This window comes from Pelmatolapia mariae, linkage group LG1, assembly GCF_036321145.2.
Source record: "Pelmatolapia mariae isolate MD_Pm_ZW linkage group LG1, Pm_UMD_F_2, whole genome shotgun sequence".
NCBI lineage: Eukaryota > Metazoa > Chordata > Actinopteri > Cichliformes > Cichlidae > Pelmatolapia > Pelmatolapia mariae.
This window is the reverse complement of record NC_086227.1, coordinates 28,083,289-28,102,315: the sequence shown is the minus strand read 5'-3', so window position 1 is coordinate 28,102,315 and position 19,027 is coordinate 28,083,289. Positions and strand designations below refer to the sequence as shown.

The following is a 19,027-nucleotide window of genomic DNA, read 5'->3' as shown; positions in this document are numbered from 1 at the left end:
CCCTCTCTAACACCAGGCAGCCTGCAGCGAATACAGATCTTATGCTCCTTGTTGCCACCCAATCCAGGAACTTTTTCCATCTAGGGTGCAGGATATAATCAGCACAATATAAAACAAGAAGAAAAGTATAGACTCTGCCAAACTTAAATAAAAAATAAAAATACATAAATATATAACAAGGCTTTGGGGGGGCTTAAAAGATTACAAATCAAAACAATGTACTTGAGCCAAATCCAAAAGAATGACAAGCAGCAAAATAACTATTAACTTGAGGCTCCTGCAATACTGAACTGAATGTAAAATTAACATTTTGCAATGAGAGGTAAACTGCGAGTGATTTATAAAGTTTTTAAGCAGTGTTTTTTTTAAAGTTTCACTTATTTTGACAGAGAAGAAACTCCTCACACCTACTTCACATTAGGTGCTATCTCACATAGTTTTGACTCCCTTTGAGTGAGAGTAGGATAAGAGATTACACTCAGTCTGGCGGATGACCAACTTGAACATCTGAAGATTTCTTTTGATCATAGCGGCATGTTTTCTTTTTCTTAAACTACATTAATTAGTTCAGCCAACCCACAAGACTCACTGCTGCCGTCAGAGACCTCTTTAGTTAAAATTCTCCATTAGCCACACACAAGTGAATGTGTGTAGATCTATAGCAGCTCTCTGTCAGCAGTAAACAGATATTTATAGTATAAAAACTAGCAGGAAGTGAAAGAGAGCTAGCCTAACACATGAAGCCTTAACCAACTTCACCTCAAACAAGCACTGCCAGTTATCTATATATATAGTGAATTCGAATTTCCTTTTGCGATGTGATTACAATAACATGATTCTAAAATATACACACACTTGCTGGCCACTTTATTAAGTACACCTAACCACATCAGCCAAAAAAAGGAAACTAAGGCTAAACAAGGGCTCACCAAAAGATTGAAAAACGAAATATTGGCCGGTCTGATGCATCTCAATTTCTGCTGTGACATTTGGATGGTATGTATGAATTTGGAGGAAGCATGAAAGCGTGAATCCATCCTGCCTTGTACCAACAGGCTGGTGGGGTGGTATGGTGGATATTTTCTTGGGACACATTGGCCCCCTTAATACCAACAGAGCAGCGTCTAAATGCCACAGCAGTGCTGCTGACCATGTCAGTTCCTTGTTTTCCTCTGATGGTTGTTTCCAGCAGGATAAAAACACCATGACACAAAGCTCAAATAATTTCAAACTGGTTTCTTTAACATGACAGTTCACTGTACTCGAATGGCCTCAACAGTCATCAGATCTGAATCCAATAGAGCACTGTCGGGATGCGGTGTAACTAGAGATTTGCATTTGGAATGCGGAGTAAACAAATCTGCAGCAACAGCGTGATGCCATCGTGTCAAAATGGAACAAAGTGTCTGAGCAATGTGTCCAGCATCTTGTTGAATCTATGGCACAAAGCATTAAGGTAGTTCTGAAGGCAAAAAGGCAAGATGTACCTGATATATAACACTCCTAAACCAGTAAAGACACCAAAGATTGCTGTATTTTGTCTAATCCAGTTTATTCTTCTTCAATAAAACAAAAAAGGGTGAAGAGGAGAAGCAAACAGTAAAGCAAAAGAAAAATTATAGAATTTTACACAAGTGACCTTCTCGCTTGATATCTTAACAACCAAAAGAAAATTCAGCTCTAAACTTCAGTGTAAGTTTGAAATGCAAAATGTTAACAAGGTTAAATAAGTTTTTATTTAGGATACCAAATATTCATTCATTACGCATTCTCTTTTCATTTTTTCTACACTCCATCTGGAAAACCTTTGGAAGGTAATTATTTACTGATTTTAACTTTCAGCACACTTACTCCAGACCTGTGCCCTCCATCTACAGCACAACAAGAAAGAGGGATAACGAATTAAACGAGAGAAAATAGAGCAATCAATACAGGGAAAGATGAGAAAACCAAAGAGAAGGACAGGAAGAGGAGAATGCATGTGATCTCATCATGCTAGCTAGAAATCGCAACTTATAGTAAGGGATATTAAAGTACTGGTAAAAAGGAATCAAATACACCCACACAAAATTTTGCTTCAAAGCTGGGAACAAACATAACTAAAAAACATGATGAGACCCAGACTGCCATCAGAAACCAAAAAAAAAGAAGAACTTTTTTGGTTTGCTACTGCAGCTTCAGATCAAATTATGTATACAGCAACGTTAGATTTTACCTGTTTGTGCTCAATGTGAACAACAGCTGAGCGCATAAAATATCACCAGAGTCAAACTGTGTATGATAGCAAAAGTACAGTAATGTGTAACAATGCAGACATTCCAGGTCCAAGTCCAAATCATAAGAACGCTTTATCCCTCACATCCTGTAAATTTTGTCGTGCTGAAGTTTGTACACATCCTGAAAAAGATTATGGATGTGAAGAGGAAATGTCTTTATGTGGAAGGTTTGCACATAATAAAGAGATAAGAGAGACAAAAAGAGGAAGACAAAATCTTCAAGTCTTCCTCAGTCACATCCTGACACTGAAGACGGGTCTCAGTTATTCAAGGACAAACGGTTTACGGTTCCCACCACCACTGCGTGTGTCTGAGTCCAAGACACCCTGCAAGTTCTGAATATATGGACTTAGACTTCCACCAACAGTTTTATCATCCACAGTGGCAGAAACAGCCTCACAGAATCCTAAATGAATGGAGAAAATTGTGTTGTGTAGAGTAGGAGAGAAGGATGGAAGTTGATGGGAGGAGGGAAGACTGAGCTTCAGTATCCTGAGGTGGATGATTTTAACAGGTGTTTGTGTTTCTAGAGGTTAAGGGTTATGGGTGATCGATGGCCGGGGGGGGGTAAGACACTGAATTAAACTGAGGCTCGCTTGCTCGTTTGCTTCACAAAGTCCGTGCTTGGCGCAGAGTACAAAGCAGCTCTGGTCTGATTTTGAGGTAAAGAGCACAGTCTATAAACAGCGCCAAAGCCAAGGAGTACATGAAAGATAACCTTTTCTTTCTCCTCCTCCTCCTCAGTTTCTTCCTTTCCTTTTCTGAGGTAAAGAGTAAAGTCTGGCTTCCAAGAAAAACACTTGTATAAAGCATTGCATTTCTTGTCTTATTCATGTCATCTTACTTCATTCATTTTTATGAAGTTGAGAGTTTGCAACAAAAGGGAACAAACTGTATATTTCCTTTGCTCTTTATTGTTTTGTCTTTCCTTGGTTTGTTTTTTTCCAAAAGGCAGCAGGGATATAATCAAGCCAACAAAAGCAGAAAACAACCAAGATAGGTGATAGTGGAATTCAAAAAGAGCAAGCATAGTTTTAAGAGAAAAAAGGTGGAGGTTTGTATCTCCACTCTCACAAAAAAAAAAAGCAAAAATCTCAAGGAAAAAAAAAAAAGACAAGAAAATAATATCCCTGTTAAAGATTCTTCTGAGGGAACGACTATTCAAGAGCACTCTTCCCCGATGCGCTGGCATGAGCGGCCCACCTTGCGGTCTAGCTTAACCATTTTGAGGACGGCTTCCTGACGTCCACGGCCCATGTGGTCAAACAGACACTCGTGCTGCTCTGGAAGCCGATGGAGCATACAGAAGACATAACCTAAAGGACGGGTTTGGGGTTGTGGATAAAAGAGACAAGGAGGGATTAATTTGTTGCCTTAAGTAAATGCACAAATATTGCAGTTGTAACTGTACACACTGCAGTTAATACATGAACTAAAGAAAAAAAGATATGGCTACATAAAGCACACCTAAAACAATTTAACTAGAAAAAAAAAAATCAAAAGAGTAGCATTACTTTTAGATGCCAGTAAAGGTCGATAATCATTTAGTCTTTAGATATACTTTTTAAATGGTCAAGGGCAGATAACATGTACTACTTGCCACAGTGCCTGTGTGTTAAAGAAGACATTCTACTTGATCGCTTCCTCTTTCAATGCTATTCCGTTTTTCAGTAGATAGCGTTTCCTCCCTCTAACTACTGTAGAACTTTCAACAAAAAGCCCTGCCAATGGTGGAGGCTCGTAAGGCTCAGGGAAGCTCGTTAGCTTTCATCATCTTAAATTCATTCATTAATACACATAATAACGCTACTGGCATTTAATAAGTAGTGATTAAAGGCCCAGTTTAACATCTGGTTTCTAGGCAATTAAAATCTATACAATTACAGCACACGCGAGTGGATTAGAAGGGAGGAAAGTTGTGTCACGTTGGACAGAATATTCCCCCTATTAGAAACCACAAATCAAAAATTTTCTCCCCTGCTCACTGCTGGTATTCTCTAACAAAATGGTAACCTGAGTTCTTTTGTAAAATTAATGAGCTGGGAAGAAATGTTGTGACTTGAAAATGTTTTTTGCATCACAAAATACAATCTGTGAGTATACTGTAAGTTTCAAAGATTTTACAGCTAAAATCCAACATGTCTAAAATATTTATTTTACGTAGAGGCAAAAATGAATAAAGGATGAGGAAGAGCTGATGTGTGCACACACGCTGTAAAGGAAACCCTTAAACATATCCAGTTATATGCCTGAAAAATGTCAGACTGCAGGTATAATAACAGCTTGTGTGTCTGGACCTGTCAATCCCTGCTTCTGTACACCAAAAACAGACCTGGCTTGACTGCCTCTTTACCAAGACCCAACCTGTCTCTTGCACCCGCAGCATACCACCCTTGGTTAGAAACATAGCAGATGAAGACCTTCACCTCTGGGGTTCTTCTCTGGATAACATCTATGCCTTGGTCTTGGGTGCTTCCTCCTAATCTAACCTCTAAATCTAATTGCCAGTGAGTGAGTCACCAGTTATTGTATGGCAGACATTAATTAATAGGCTAATTATTTACAGTGTTTTTTCATTGTCCCCGTTGCTTTACAACATGCAGCAGGCTAGCAAGGTCAAACAAACTGCAGCCACTGTGTGATTAAACCGTGCTGTATGCCCAGATTAATAATTACTTAAACCAAAGCTTACTGTCATGTTTTGAAGTAAGGTCAGAAGGCCAACAAGAAATCAAGTTTTAAGGTTGTAGTACTCCCTGTTCTCATCATCTGTTGATTGTCTTTCTGACTTTAGAAGAATTTTACATTTTAGCCACACATATAAATAATTGAGAGGGATTTCGCATTTTCCCCATTACAGGAAAATCACAGAAGTAATGTTTAGAAATTAGCAGGACCACTGTTATTAGGTTAAAAGGAAATCCTTTGGTTCCTTCATCTGTTAGGTCTCCACATTAAAAGATATGATATAATTAGCTGTTCAATTCCAGTGCCTTCACTCTGTGTTATATTAACACCTAGTACGATAAATAGCAACTGTATAAAGCAGAAAACTACTGAGACTGACGGCATCGGATCAGATTCACTACTTGAGCTATCTTTTCACCCCCAATACAATCTGAAAAGCATTCATCCTTTCAACTCATTATCAGACCTTCTTGGCTTACACTGTGGAACATTCTGCAGAACCATTAGCAAAGTAATCTGCAATTACTGCAACAGTCAGAAATCACTATAATTGCCACCATTTTCCCTTTCAGTCTGTAAAAAGCATGTTTTCATAGTAAGCACTGGACTATTACGGATGGATAGCCCATGTATTAAGCAGTGCCTGGTGGAAAAAAAAAGGAAAGTCAATTTCCAATTTAGAAATTATTGCATTGGTTTAAGCAGATTGGTCTTTAAGCAGTGAAGAGCTCTGACGTTTCAAGTACTTTAATTTGTATGCAAACAAGTTGATTAGCAAGCCAAGTATTGGTTTGAACTACATTAGTGTTTGTGGTAATTGGCTTATATTTTATGTGCAATGTGAAACATTGAGGCTTTCCTGTAATGGTCCCTCAAGGCTTGCAAAAGCAGTCATATATATTTTTTTCAACACACAAAGAAATATCCAGGTAACGGTGCTGTGCTGGACACATAATTCACAAAACTATTACTAAGCTAACCGAAGTGTACTTATGTATGTATCTGCATATTAACATAAGGTAATAACATGGTCTAAGGTGAGATCTTTATGAAGCTAACAGTATTATGCATGTACTTAATGATTATGCCCCTTTGCGTAAGTGTTCATGTGATGCGTATGTTAATACTGTACATATGAAAATGTGTCATCATACCACAGCGACAGGAACCCAGCTCTTGCTGTACCAGCTCCAGTTTGGTTTGGCAGCGATGGCAACGCTTACGGCTCCGCTGTTTAGAGCCACTGCGAGACGAGGATGAAGACGATGATGATGATGAAGACTCCTCACCCTCTGGGATCCCACCTACTCTCGCTCGCTTCTCAGGTGAAACATCACTTTCTGAATCTGAGGCTTAGAAGAGAGAGAAAAATAAGTTAAAAAAAACAAAAACATTTGGCTACAACTGTTTTGCTTAATTGTTGTTTTTTGTTGTTGTTTTTAGATCAGGCATTGCCAGTTAGAGCCCTGCAACAAAGGAACTTAAACTCAGCTTTTCATTTTTCTTTCAAACCCACTTTCACATTTTCATTCTAAATTTTTTTTTATTTTTTTATTTTACTTGTCATGTTACTAAGACCGTTGTTGTTGCTTTAGTGTGTATTTTGTAGCCATGTTTTAAATGGTGCTAAACAAATAAAATTTATACATCTAAGAAAATAGTTCCTAGAGATTCTCTGAAAGTCTGGAGCTACATTAAGCTGACTTTCAGCAAAATGAATAGCAATATTGTAACAGCTTAAGAGTATTTTGCATCTTTATTCTGCTTCTATTGAGTTAAATCAGACTAGACTGTGATTACATTACATATAAAAATTCATTCAATGAAAATTAATCTGTTTTGTACTGCAGACACAAAAATGCAAAGTGTAACAAATTTAAAATGGTTTGAAATAATAAATCTGAAGCAACTGAAGCCAAAATCCTTCTTTACTTTTTATTACCATGGAATAAACAATACAAAACCTAAGGAACCTAAGAAAAACTCCAATACACCATTGTCAGAATTGGTCTATTCTGTAACTGGGATTGCACAGATGATGGCAAACTGGAACTAAACTCTTCTTTGTGTTAATTTTTTTTTTAAAAAGAAAAGAAAAAAAAAAAAAAGAGCGAGATTGATAGTTCTCCTGCATTAAATTACGTGCAGCCCAGCACCTGAGACAGCAAGAGAATGTAGCAAGGTTTCACTGGTTGGCTAGAATTTCAACTCAGCTTTTCTCATCAATCCTGCAGACGTTTTTCACTGGCCTGGCCGAAATGCAGATCAGCGCTCAATAAATCTCTGAGAACTAGGCCAAGCTGAACAGTTAGATCCCCTCCTAGTCTGCTCCATCGATCCCTTTGTGTGTATGTGTGTCTGCACATGTGCAATTGCATGTTGTGGAAAAAAAATTCATTCTTGCCTGCTTTTTGTTATCCTAGAAGATCTCGGCACCCAATTTAGCAAGCTGTAACATCAAATTTAAATGTAAGTGAACAACTATAAGTTAAAGGAGGAAAATATGTGAAGGCAGGGCATTTGCACTGTAAACTGATGAGCGGTTGGTTGACTTAATGTCGTTTTAATTCAAGATTAAATATTGTACAAAAGGTAAAGTCAAAGTGTATCCAGTGTCTAAAATGAAATACAGATGGCCCCAATTTAGAGAGACTGTAAAAAGTGAAATGTCAACTCAACCAACAGTAAAAGGTTTAAATGACGCTGTGTGAGTATGTGTATTACTAGACATGATCCCGCTTTTTTAGACAAGGGATCAGCATGTTCACACACCTTTACTGAGCCTATCCTACTCTGTACTAGACATTGTCGTGTGTGAGTGTGCACGCATGAGTTTAGCAAGTTGTGCCACCTAAGGGTGAAAGGACAATAAAAGCAATCTGCAATAGGAAATAGTCTGGCTGTTTTATAGACCTCATTCAGTAGATTCCCATTAGTGCTAATGATAATGCTGTCCTTCACAGATGCACATGTGGTGTGCCACTGTGACCCATTTCCTCTTCATTAATCAAAATCTATGTTTTTAATCTATAGAATCAAATGAAGATGCTGCTAACCATGAAGCTACAATTCTCTTTCTATGTGACTTTTGCCATTTAAATCTCCATACTGCATGTCGATGTTATCATTCCGCGCAACAACTACATGTGGATATACTGCATATTCATGGTGTTCATTCACTCTAGTACAGCATGATTGGCTTTACATTTGCCTTGGCACGTTCTGTTGAATCAGTAATATCCTGCTGTCCGCTACTTGTCCTGGAAGAACAATTAACCCAGCCATGTTGGATCAGTTCAATGCTATTGATGCTAATGGGTCCTCCAATTTGAACTTTCTAAGTGCACATGACTAAAACATACAAACAAAATACAACAGTGTATATTGTAGTAGTATAGAACTGAGGTATACCTGACTCAAATGTACGTTTTGTCGGAGTGGAGAATGAACCCAAGACTGTGTCGTTGCTGGATGCTCCTGAGGCAGAAAGTAGTTTAAAAAAAAATAAAAAAGAAAAGAAAAGAAAAAAAGAAGGGAAAGAGATCAAAATGAGTAAAAGAACCAAAGAAGGAGGAAAAGAAGATTAGTTTCTTACTTTAATGTGATTTTTCAACTGAAAAAATTAATTATTTAGCAATTAAAAAAAAAAAGTAAAAAAAAAATGCAATTAAAGATCAAAATTACTAATTGTATAAATATCTCAAGCCCTTTAGACATGTAAATAAATGTTTAAACTGTATTAGTTTGACAGACTAGGTCATGTGTTACAGGGACACTGTTAGGCCCAGAGTTTAAAACCCTAAGAGGCTGAGGACAAAAGCTGTCAAGGAATCTGCTGGTGGTTGCCCAGATACTCGGGTACCATCTTCAATATGGAAGCAGGATGAAAAGACCGTGACTGAGGCGTGCGAAATCCTTTATTATGCAAGGAGTTTTTTTTCCTCCTTGCAGCAACTATGATAGATATCTGTGAAGGAAAGACCGCAGTGTGCATGTGTACAGGCTGGAGCCAGCCAAGAGGCAGTGTGGCTGTGGGTGGTAAAAAGATAAAGAGTTGCACCAAATACGTGTTATATGATCCACCTGTTCCTTATATGGTTTTAAAGGAGTTTGTAAAAAGTGTGTAACACTAGAAATGCAACCGAGTCAAATATCTTGACTTTTTCAAGAATGGTGACATTAAACACTTTCCTAGCTAGTAATGTGGTATTATTTACTCAGTCTAAGCAATGTGATTCTATGATTACATCCAAATGATTTTCTGCTGTGGAGCCAAATATTTGAGCATCAGTTCCAGGCATTAAATTGAAATACATTCAGTCACTGGTCAGAAAAGTATAATTTGTTAGTGGCAGATAAATAAGGGATCAAACCAGGAGTTTGTGAAGCTTTAAATAGCCAGATCGAAGAGTTATATGTACATGTTACATGTACAAATCTGAAAAAATTAATAAATATATATATATTTATTTATATTTGCATATGCTTTAGTATTTTATTAAAATACAATCACAATTTTGGTCTTTTATTATTTTAATAAAATAATAAAAGACCAGGTTAGCGTGGCATTTTTTTATACCATTTCTGCACATCCGTTTTGTAGCCACTTTATTTTTCTGTTATGAATTGGCCTCCACAAATAACCTTGTCACTGTATAGCAATGACTGATGCCCTGGCAATTGTAGGTGTCCTCTTAAAACCTTCACTTCTGAATAGATGCCCTTTCCTATCATTCTATCTGTGCCATGAGGACAAATATAGCCAGGGCAGGGATACTGCAGCTGCTGCTTGAGCTGGCAGAATCTACTAACAGTGTTCCACAGAAAAATGCTCTCATCTAAAAGCTCTGGTTTTGACAACTCAATTTTATAAAGGCACACATTAACTCACTTCTAAATTTGAAATCTACGAATCATACATTGTTTCCATGTGTAGGGCGCACATTACAAATTACACACATTATATTACCAAGCCTTTAAGTTCATAAATTTTAAAGTGTAAATGTTCACTACCCACAGATCCAAAGGAAAAACTTGCTGATTGTCTTACCGTCCTGAACAGGTACAGATGTCACTCCTATCTCTCCGGGCAAAGGGTCTTCTGATATGAGGGACTGACTAATGCTGTTGTTTGTTTCATTACAGAACATGTCTGCTTGACTGGTGTTAGAGTTTGAAGAGGCCTTTGGAGCACAGTCGTCGTTTGGCTGTTTCTTTTGAGTGTCTATGGAAACATGGACATGAGGACATTTTCTTTGTTTGGAGGTTTTAAGACAGAAAAATCAGTCAACAAACTCCCACTAAAACAATAACTTACCTGCAAAACATTTTGAGCAGAGATTCATGGTTTTGCTTGACCTGAGGAAAAGGAATGGAACGCAATTGTGTTAATAGAGCAGTCTGAGTGTTAAAAACAGTTTTGCAGTAAAAGGTATAAGATAAAACAGACAAGAGGCTAAGATAAAAGTGAGAGTGAGCGGTGAAATGTATCTTTTTGGCTATATTTTTGCTCATGTACACTTACAAAAATATAAATTCCAATTAGAAATCCTAGACTCTATTTTTATTTTTTTCTTGATTAAATCAATTTTAAACACATTCCATACAACTATCCAGTTTTCAAAACTCAAGAAAACAAACCTGTCACACATAGTGTCTGTACAATGTAAAATAAACTGATTTGTTGCAGTACAAACTAAAGCATGGATTATTGCTACAAGTACAGGGCATATCAAAAAGAATCTTCTGATTTCAAAGTACTTTAATTCTGCAGACGTTCACCAGTAATGATCGAAACACGTACTGTTAGAAAGAGGGGATTTCTGAGTTTCATCTGGTTGCCAGTATATAGCATAACAGCATTATCTTTGAGTGTGATCAGTTTGATTGTAAAGACATAAGTGCGTCTGGGGGGGACATATTGAGCAGCTGTGAATACAAAACATAGGTTTTGTATGCAAAACTTTATAGTCAGCCATGTATTTTAAAATGTACCACAAACTTTTATGTTCATTACCTAAAGAAATTGGATAATTCTTTTTGACACACACTGGACACGCCAGTCCTCCAACGTATTTACCAGAACAATCTGAACAGTCAATATAAGTACAGATTTACATTATGTTTCTGCGTTTTGGATTTAGATTCTTTCTGTCTCACTTTGATCACAAGGTTCTTAAAACTACTTTAAGATGAGCTGAACAAAAGTCAACTAGTTCCCTCTGATTGTTATGAAACTCCCCATAGTATGTTAATGGGGATACAGACTCAAAGCTAGTGGTTAGCAGTAAGGGTTAAAGTATCAGTGTGGTAGTTTGAGTTTTCTCAACATACTTTTCCTTCCTGAAGGCAGATAAAGACTTTTGATATAAGTTATCTATTGTCATGGAGCCTTGCTGATTTCAGTGGCACAGCTCTTTCACAACAGATGGCTCTGGTTTTAGTCTGAGAAAGGCTCCTCTCATTTCCTCTCCAGCCTTCGTCCTTACTGTCTGTGCACTGAGCGTGACGGTCGCTGCTATCAGTCACATTCTATTTATTTTGGGCGCTCCATTGCACACCTTTGTCCTCATTTCTAAATGTAGGGTCAGCTGCAGTCAACCTGAGGGCTTTCTGTCAGTCTCCTGGTGTGTAGTCTCAGGTATAAAAGGGAACGGATGAAGCAAGAAGTTAGGATAGAGGAGAAACCTCATCATTACACGCAGGCAGGGAGGAAGCCAATGCTGGGTAAACATCAAGTCATATCCTCTTATCAACCTTACAATCAGAGGTAATCAAACTACAGATTCATTAAGGAAATTAAAAGGATGAGGAAGGGTGAGAAAAACTATGCAGGAGAAAAAACAGCTCCATGGCTGTTAAGCTGACTGAAGCCTGAACAGAGTGCACACAACATGTCTATTTCATAGTTGGCCTACTGCTGTTACTAATGAGAATATCTGATTGGAACAGACAGGAAGACAGGCTCCACTGCCTCTGTGATTCAGCCTGAGTGACACAAAGGAGTGAGATATTGGAAGGGTGATAAATGTTTTGAAGAAATTAGTTTTTAATAAATTCTCCTGACATGAACAGGTAAATGAAAGACAACATAAATACAGCTAGAACTCAGGTGATAGAAAGCAATCAAAGCATAGTATCACCAGTGCATGTGGCTCAATTACTTTTAAGATGACAGTATACCTTCACTGGGGGTAAAAGAGTAACAGCAAAGGACTGAACTGTTTTAGTTTTATGTTACTGGGGAAGCAGACATACCATGCAGTTCTTCATGTGTGCTAGAAATACCTATTTTTTTTTTTTTGTCGATGTGTTTCTCAAAAGAAACTGTAAGGGTGGCACATTATCAAACAAACACCCAATTTTGAATTCAAACGGTAATCTTAAATACATTAAAATTGAAGGTCATACTTTGGAAAGAATAGCTCTTAGATTGCCTAAAGGATTTTTAATGTTTTGCTCAATGCTAATTTCCATAATTATGCTTTTTTTCCCTCCCCATCCTCTTACACACACAGAAAAATGCCTGGAGAGAACACTGACCTGAACAGTTTCAAAAAACTAGCTTATTGACATTTCATAAAAGACAACTTAGCATTACCCTTACAACTTACACAGCTGAGCAGTCAACTGGAACATAGACGGATAAGCAGATCAGGTGGCTGCTTGCGAGTAGATCTCACAAATAGAAGAAAGTTAAATAGGAAGGGACATTTGATGCTAAACTATGGAGTTTGGATACATCATTGCTGACTTTTTTAACATCCTATTATAGTACCAAACAGCTTGTTCTCTGCTTTGGCTTTCTTTCTGAAAATGACACAATCTACAAACTACTGCGAGGCACACAATCGGTGCTTGTATTGATCCAAAATGGTTTGGTGTGGGTAGCAATACAGAACAAGTTATTAAACTAAGTGACTGGGTAATTACTTGACTAATCCAGTCATTTTGCACAGCCTTGTCAACAGCGATCGCCATTATTTTCAGCATTATACATCTTTTCTGCTAATATGAAATCTTTAAAATGGGCTGGTGCTATCATGATTTTGCCATTCAGTACAAATAAAATGTTTTATATCCATGTGGGTACATGATGATATAAAATATTGATTCAATAAGTGAATTATTGTTTATGTGCAAGGCAACTTAAAAACTGCTTTCCCAAAACTGTTAAATTAAATGTGGCCAAGAAATGGTTGAAGTTCACTCTGTCATTGCAGCCACATTAAAATATGTTTTCTCACAGCCTAAGTGCAAAATTTAGAAAATCATTCATTAGTAAAATAATAAAATAATCAAAAGGCACAAAATAAATGTGCCCTTTTTTGCACCTACTCACATACGGACTACAAGTGGAGGTCACGGAAATGGGTGAAGTGCTGACGACAACATGCTATGTTACCATAAATGTACAAAAAGCTTAAGTTAGCGTTGACTTATTCCTTGTCAGTTTAATCAAATACCTCGCACCTGACCTTCTCAAATTTGTCTGAGAAAAAAAAGATATAAAAACTTTGAACTTTTTAGAAAGAGCAAGTGTCTGATATTAATTGTGACAGTATTCACTTTCAATTTCCCAATATGAACTTTTGGAATACTCATATTTATGTATGACAGCCAAATATTTTCAGAAGCAGTGCAAGACGTTTTCAATCAATTTATGCATCCTCACAGCCCAGCAAACAGTTATTTCTGGCCAAGATATGTGGCTGTGTCCTTGGTACCATTACAACGGATACCACCACTGGTAGCAGATAAGTTGTTGGAGGATGGCATACAAAATGAGTCTAAATAAATAATACTAGCTATCCAAGTAACAGAACTTATGCGGTCCACACTCATAATTGTTGATACTTATAAACTTGTTTTTAAAGCAAATCTGTGGTCTACTTAAAACATTTAAAAAAAATTAAAGACATTTGATGTACTAAAAAAATAAAATATTGGGCCATCATGCTTAGTTTTGGTACTGTAACAAACCCATTTAATCGCTTTTCCCAAAGCCAAGGCGGTATGGATATGATTATTTGCGTGCCAACTCCACAGATATTTAAATGCTTTGTAAACTCTAGTCAGGTAGAAAAAACTGATGCCTTTGGTCATGGAAAACACATTCTCTGATGAGAGCTGGTGACTGACATTGCAGTGTCTTTTGTATTGTATGTCATTTCCATACTAGTCCAAAGGTTAGTGAATAAAGTGGCATTTTTGTAAAATATACACAAATGGAATGAGATACTTGTGAGTTCCAATAGTCTCATTTCACTTTGTGAGAACTAATTTTGGGATCCTCTCTTGTCTGGCTAAGTACTACATTTCTCTGATTTTTTACCACTGAGCAGAAAACTTAAGACTACAAGTGTTTATAAATGCCTATCATAAATACGTCCACTAAAGTACAATATTTTGCATCCATTTTTTCCTAAAATACAACAATGTGGGCTACTTTTTAAAATTCGACATTTGAAGAAGTAGCCAAGAGTGATAATACTAATACATTTTTCAACCGGTCCATATTACAAAACCTAATTTGGGCTCATATGTGTTGCAAAGTTAACATATGCCTCAACACACATGAATCAAATTGTACACAGCAGGATTATTGCACAGTGCCAGTTTGTCTGTGCAACCCCGGCACATTCAGTTTAAAGTACCAGTTGCCCGTTTCTTTCTGCTAGAGTCTGGTTCATGGAGACACTTTGATGTCTCTAACTAACTGCTTCATGCATGAACTTAACACGTTAACTATCCAGTTGATTAACACTTTCACACCTGTCGCGTAACCTAGAAGGCTTACCCCAGATTCCCTACCCTGCCTGCTTCCTTCCTTTACAGGAAAAGGTTACCGAGGCCAACTGGTGTTAGCTAGTAGCTAATGCTACAAAACAATGGGGAGGGGGTAATAAGGAGAAAAGCAGCTCATCCCTGTTTGAGCTGCTAATGCTAGTGGCTATCGACTCTGCTAGCTACTGGCAGAGAAAGAAAGCGTTAGAAAGCGAGACGTTTGACAGGTTATTCTGCTTACCCCCAGAACCCACAGGGGCAGCGAGGGGGTATAACGTTAACGTTACTCGGAGGCTTGCTGCCCTCGCTCCCCGTGTCGCCCATGTCTGTCTCCCGTGTCAAGCTGTCGGTGTAGCAGGTGAATCCGTGGATGGAGTGAGGGCCTCGTATTTGCGTTTAGATCCCCTTGGCTTTGATAAGCATACAACCGTCACTCTGCCCAGATAATTCTTCCGAGTTTCAGTGTAGGGTGGACAATTTGACGACACAAGCGGCCACCTAGTCCGTCAAATTAAAGTAGTTGAAGTCGACGTTAAGACGCTGGGGCCGTCAAAGCCAGCAACGGACGGAACCACCGGGGATCCTGGGCCGATCAGCTGGAGTGAGGAACAAACCACTAGCAGAGACGGGGAGGTATGTGAGGAACACGAAAGACAAAAGTTAGATTGACGTGTTTGTACAAACTGTTAAGGGACACGGAATAACGACATAATAATTGTTAGCATTGTGTATACAGAAATGACATTTGAACTCGGTGAATGACTCATTTAAAATAATTCATTTTAGAAGCGTTATCATGGTATGATCCAGACAAAACCACAGTTAAAAAGCCCGGAGCTCTGAAAGTGTCTCTGAGAGTGTTTTGTTCACTTAAAAACAAAGTTATCCTCCCAGGATGTATCTTAGAAATGTAAAATGATGTGACAGGCTGTGACAGACCCTTTTCACTGGACATATTTTAACGCGTCTCGGTAGCAGTTAAAAACACAAAACAAAACAAAACAAAGCCCCCCAAAAACATGTATAAACAAAATTAAAACTGTAGTATGCATAGTTATTATAAAGGAATATTTAAAACACAAACAAAAACATCTGAATTTAAAAATCTAGATAGATAAATAGATAGATAAGGCTTTATTTTTAAGATGTTAGAATAGCACAAAATGATAATAATAATAATAAATAACTTAACAATATGAAACAGGAAAATACCGCCGTGTAATCCATTTATTTCAACAAAGTAACTGTATTCTAAATACCACCTTTTTAAACGGTAACTGTAACGGAATACAGTTACTCATATTTTGTATTTTAAATACGTAACGGCGCTACATGTATTCCGTTACTCCCCAACACTGGAGGTAAAAAGAAGCATGCGGTTATTTAATCCCACCCTTCGCCACTTTTTAGGAAATAATAATCTCTATTATTAATTAATCTTCCTTATTTAGTAAATAATAATTATCTCTTTAACTTCTGGTTTGTGTCCTGTCCTATCATCAATCCTTATTTACATTTTGCTACATATATTTGGTTTTGTAACCCTGTAATACATCAAGGGATATAGTTATATTAACAGATTTACATATATATGTACACATTGCTTCCACAGCTTCACTCCATACACAAAAGTACAAAAAGTTCATCAGATTAGTAAACTTTAATCGTTTTCATTTCAAGAATAGTTGATTTGCATGATTTCTGTCAGAAGTATTATCGCTTCATATAGGCTAAAAGTAAGTCAGTGCTCCATGTGTACTTGAAACATGTGAGAAAAAAAGTCAGTTCCTGATCAAAAATGTTGAGTCATTGGCTCCATTTTGTAAAGCATGAAAATAGAAGATGATGCTGAATTCCTTAAAGGTTAGTTTTTAGGGCCATGGTAATGTACATCCTGGCTTAAAGTCATTCTTATACTCATATTGAGTACAATCTCGCAATTCAGTGGCTTAATACAAATAAATGGTGGTGATTAGTTTGACCATCCTCATGAGCAGACTTCCTTGTATAACACATTTCAGAACCACATTCATCAAAAAATATTTTCATCTGTGTTTTATCTCTTTTTGGCAAGACACGGCACCTGTTGTTGTTTTTTATGCTGATGTTAGCTCATCAGCATGTGCACAACTTTATTTTTTCCTTTCAAGTTAGTCTCAAGTAAGCTTTCTTTCTTTTTTTTTTGCTGACATGAAGTATCATTACAGACTTTGCTGGGAATTGAGTTGTTTTATGTACTCGTGACTTGATGGTGCCAAGAAGTAGCATTACTGAATTCTGTTTCTCACCTTAAAGTGACTTTCAGAAAAAGACAACACTTTACGTTAGAGCCAGGAGGCTTGAATTCCCCTCAGCAAGACCTGCCAAGAAGTAGCTACTCTCTGCAGGGAAGGACAAGTGGGCCTTGGGTGGAATGAAGATAGATAGATGATAGTTCATTAGCTAGGTAGGCACAGGGAGGGTGATGCCGCAGAGAGTTGCAGAATCTTGTTTTTCAGTGTTGCTTAGAGCATTTATTCCAGTGGAGATTGTAACAATAGCTAGCACGGATTAGTTGTTTGCTGTAGTTTTGTCTCACCCAAAGCTAAATAGTTTTGACTGGTATTTTACTATCTTAAGACACTGTATTTCTGATGGGATGCTTTATTTCAAATAAACAGGTAACAGTGACAGTTCAGTGCTGCAAACATGATCATGACAAGCCCCAGTTTTGGCCTCACAGTGAAAAAGCAGTTGTTGCTTCTCTCCAAAGCCTCAGTCCAGCCTCAGGCTTGGCTGTCCTCTAGAGATTTGGTGTACACCACTTCAAAGAACGATCCCCTCTCCTCACATGCCATATATCCTCTCTCCCCTCCCCTGCAATAAACACAAGAACTTAAGGAATTAATTAGACTCTAAATCAAGCATGGGTTAGAAAATTCAGCTCACTTAAAATATCCATAACAGTGAAGTCACATGTAAACCCTTGTACCCTTTGTTATGGATTATCTTTGATATGCATGTAGATCCAGTAAGATAACATGCATTTGCAGTCTCTTGACCCCTCTTTAATTCACTGAGGGATATGGATTGGGTATTTTGCAGGCTTTGCTCCTCACATAACATGATCGCCCTGTAAAAATGCAATGAGGAACGTCCTTGATACAGCTTGGCTCCTTGAAGGGCTGTTCTTTAAAGAAAGTTCTAGTCACAAAGGAAGATTTAAAATGTATTTTCACTTCAGAGAAGCAGAAGTCAGGATAATCTGTGAATCTTCACAGAGTTCGATCAGAGGTGAAGGTTCATTAATTTTGCAGTACATCTAATTTTTGGAATGTGAGTGTGAATGATTGTCTGTCACTCGCTGTGTTAGCCCTGTGACAGACGGGCAACCTGTCCAGGATATACCCTGCATCTCACCCTGACAGCTGGGACAGGCTCCAGCACCCTCATGACCCTGAACTGGATAAGTAGTTAAGAAAACAGATGTGTTGGGGGTAAACCAGTATAATCTAATATCTCAAATTTCATACCCTTTGTGTAACCAATGTAATATCTTTGTTTATAGGTATAGTAACAAATCACTGCCTTAACAATATGCTGATTAACCAGCTGGACTTGCATTAGCCCATGTGTCGATAAAGGGAGTTGATTCATGACTTCTATTATGAGAGACAGGCCCTCTACAAGATGGATTGTATGGGAAATCTATGTGAATACATTTGTACATAAATGAGTCTTTGTTATCTTTTAATGACATCCCCAGATAGGCAGGCTGGCTGTTACTGACTGGAGACAAGCAGCCTGTTAAGCTTGTAGTGTGAGGGGTGTATCAAAAAACACAATTACAGTTTAGTCAACAGCATTATTGATTTGCGTAAGCACTGTGCACCATCTTGAGTTTAAACACTGGTTCTTTTATGGGATGTCTGTCTGTGATATTTACAGTTGCAAAGTTTTGGGGAAGTTTTATAATTGCGCAATGACATAAACACTACTAACTAAAGATCTGTAGTGAAAAAGAGCTGGCGCACTCTTCCTATTATTTCAATGTGAGTCTGTCACATCATTCCTTGCGGTGAACTTTCTGCAAAACACTTGGTAATGCAGTGTAATATATTGCACTTGCTGTGTGCTGATTGAAGTCGGTCAAATGACACTGAGTGCAAATGCCTTTTTAGCAATGTGCAGTTTTCAGCTGCACAAACGCTCATTGACAGACGAGGAAAAACACCTTTGACAACAAGCTGAGAGATCAGAACTTGGCTGTGAAGCAGCGGTGACTGTAGGCAGTGTTT

General features: G+C 37.8%; 1 protein-coding gene across 1 annotated transcript; it reads right to left on the bottom strand.

Annotated features, from left to right (window-relative positions):
• Positions 1 to 1,545: 1,545 nt before the first annotated feature.
• Positions 1,546 to 15,362, bottom strand: LOC134630491 (AN1-type zinc finger protein 3-like). Its single transcript, XM_063477807.1, has 6 exons — positions 14,992 to 15,362; positions 10,282 to 10,322; positions 10,015 to 10,188; positions 8,376 to 8,441; positions 6,119 to 6,316; positions 1,546 to 3,592 (listed from the first exon to the last, which is right to left on the bottom strand). Exons 1-6 carry the CDS (start codon positions 15,072 to 15,074, stop codon positions 3,438 to 3,440), a joined length of 717 nt encoding a protein of 238 aa, XP_063333877.1. The 5' UTR covers positions 15,075 to 15,362; the 3' UTR covers positions 1,546 to 3,437.
• Between the last annotated feature and the right edge of the window lie 3,665 nt (positions 15,363 to 19,027).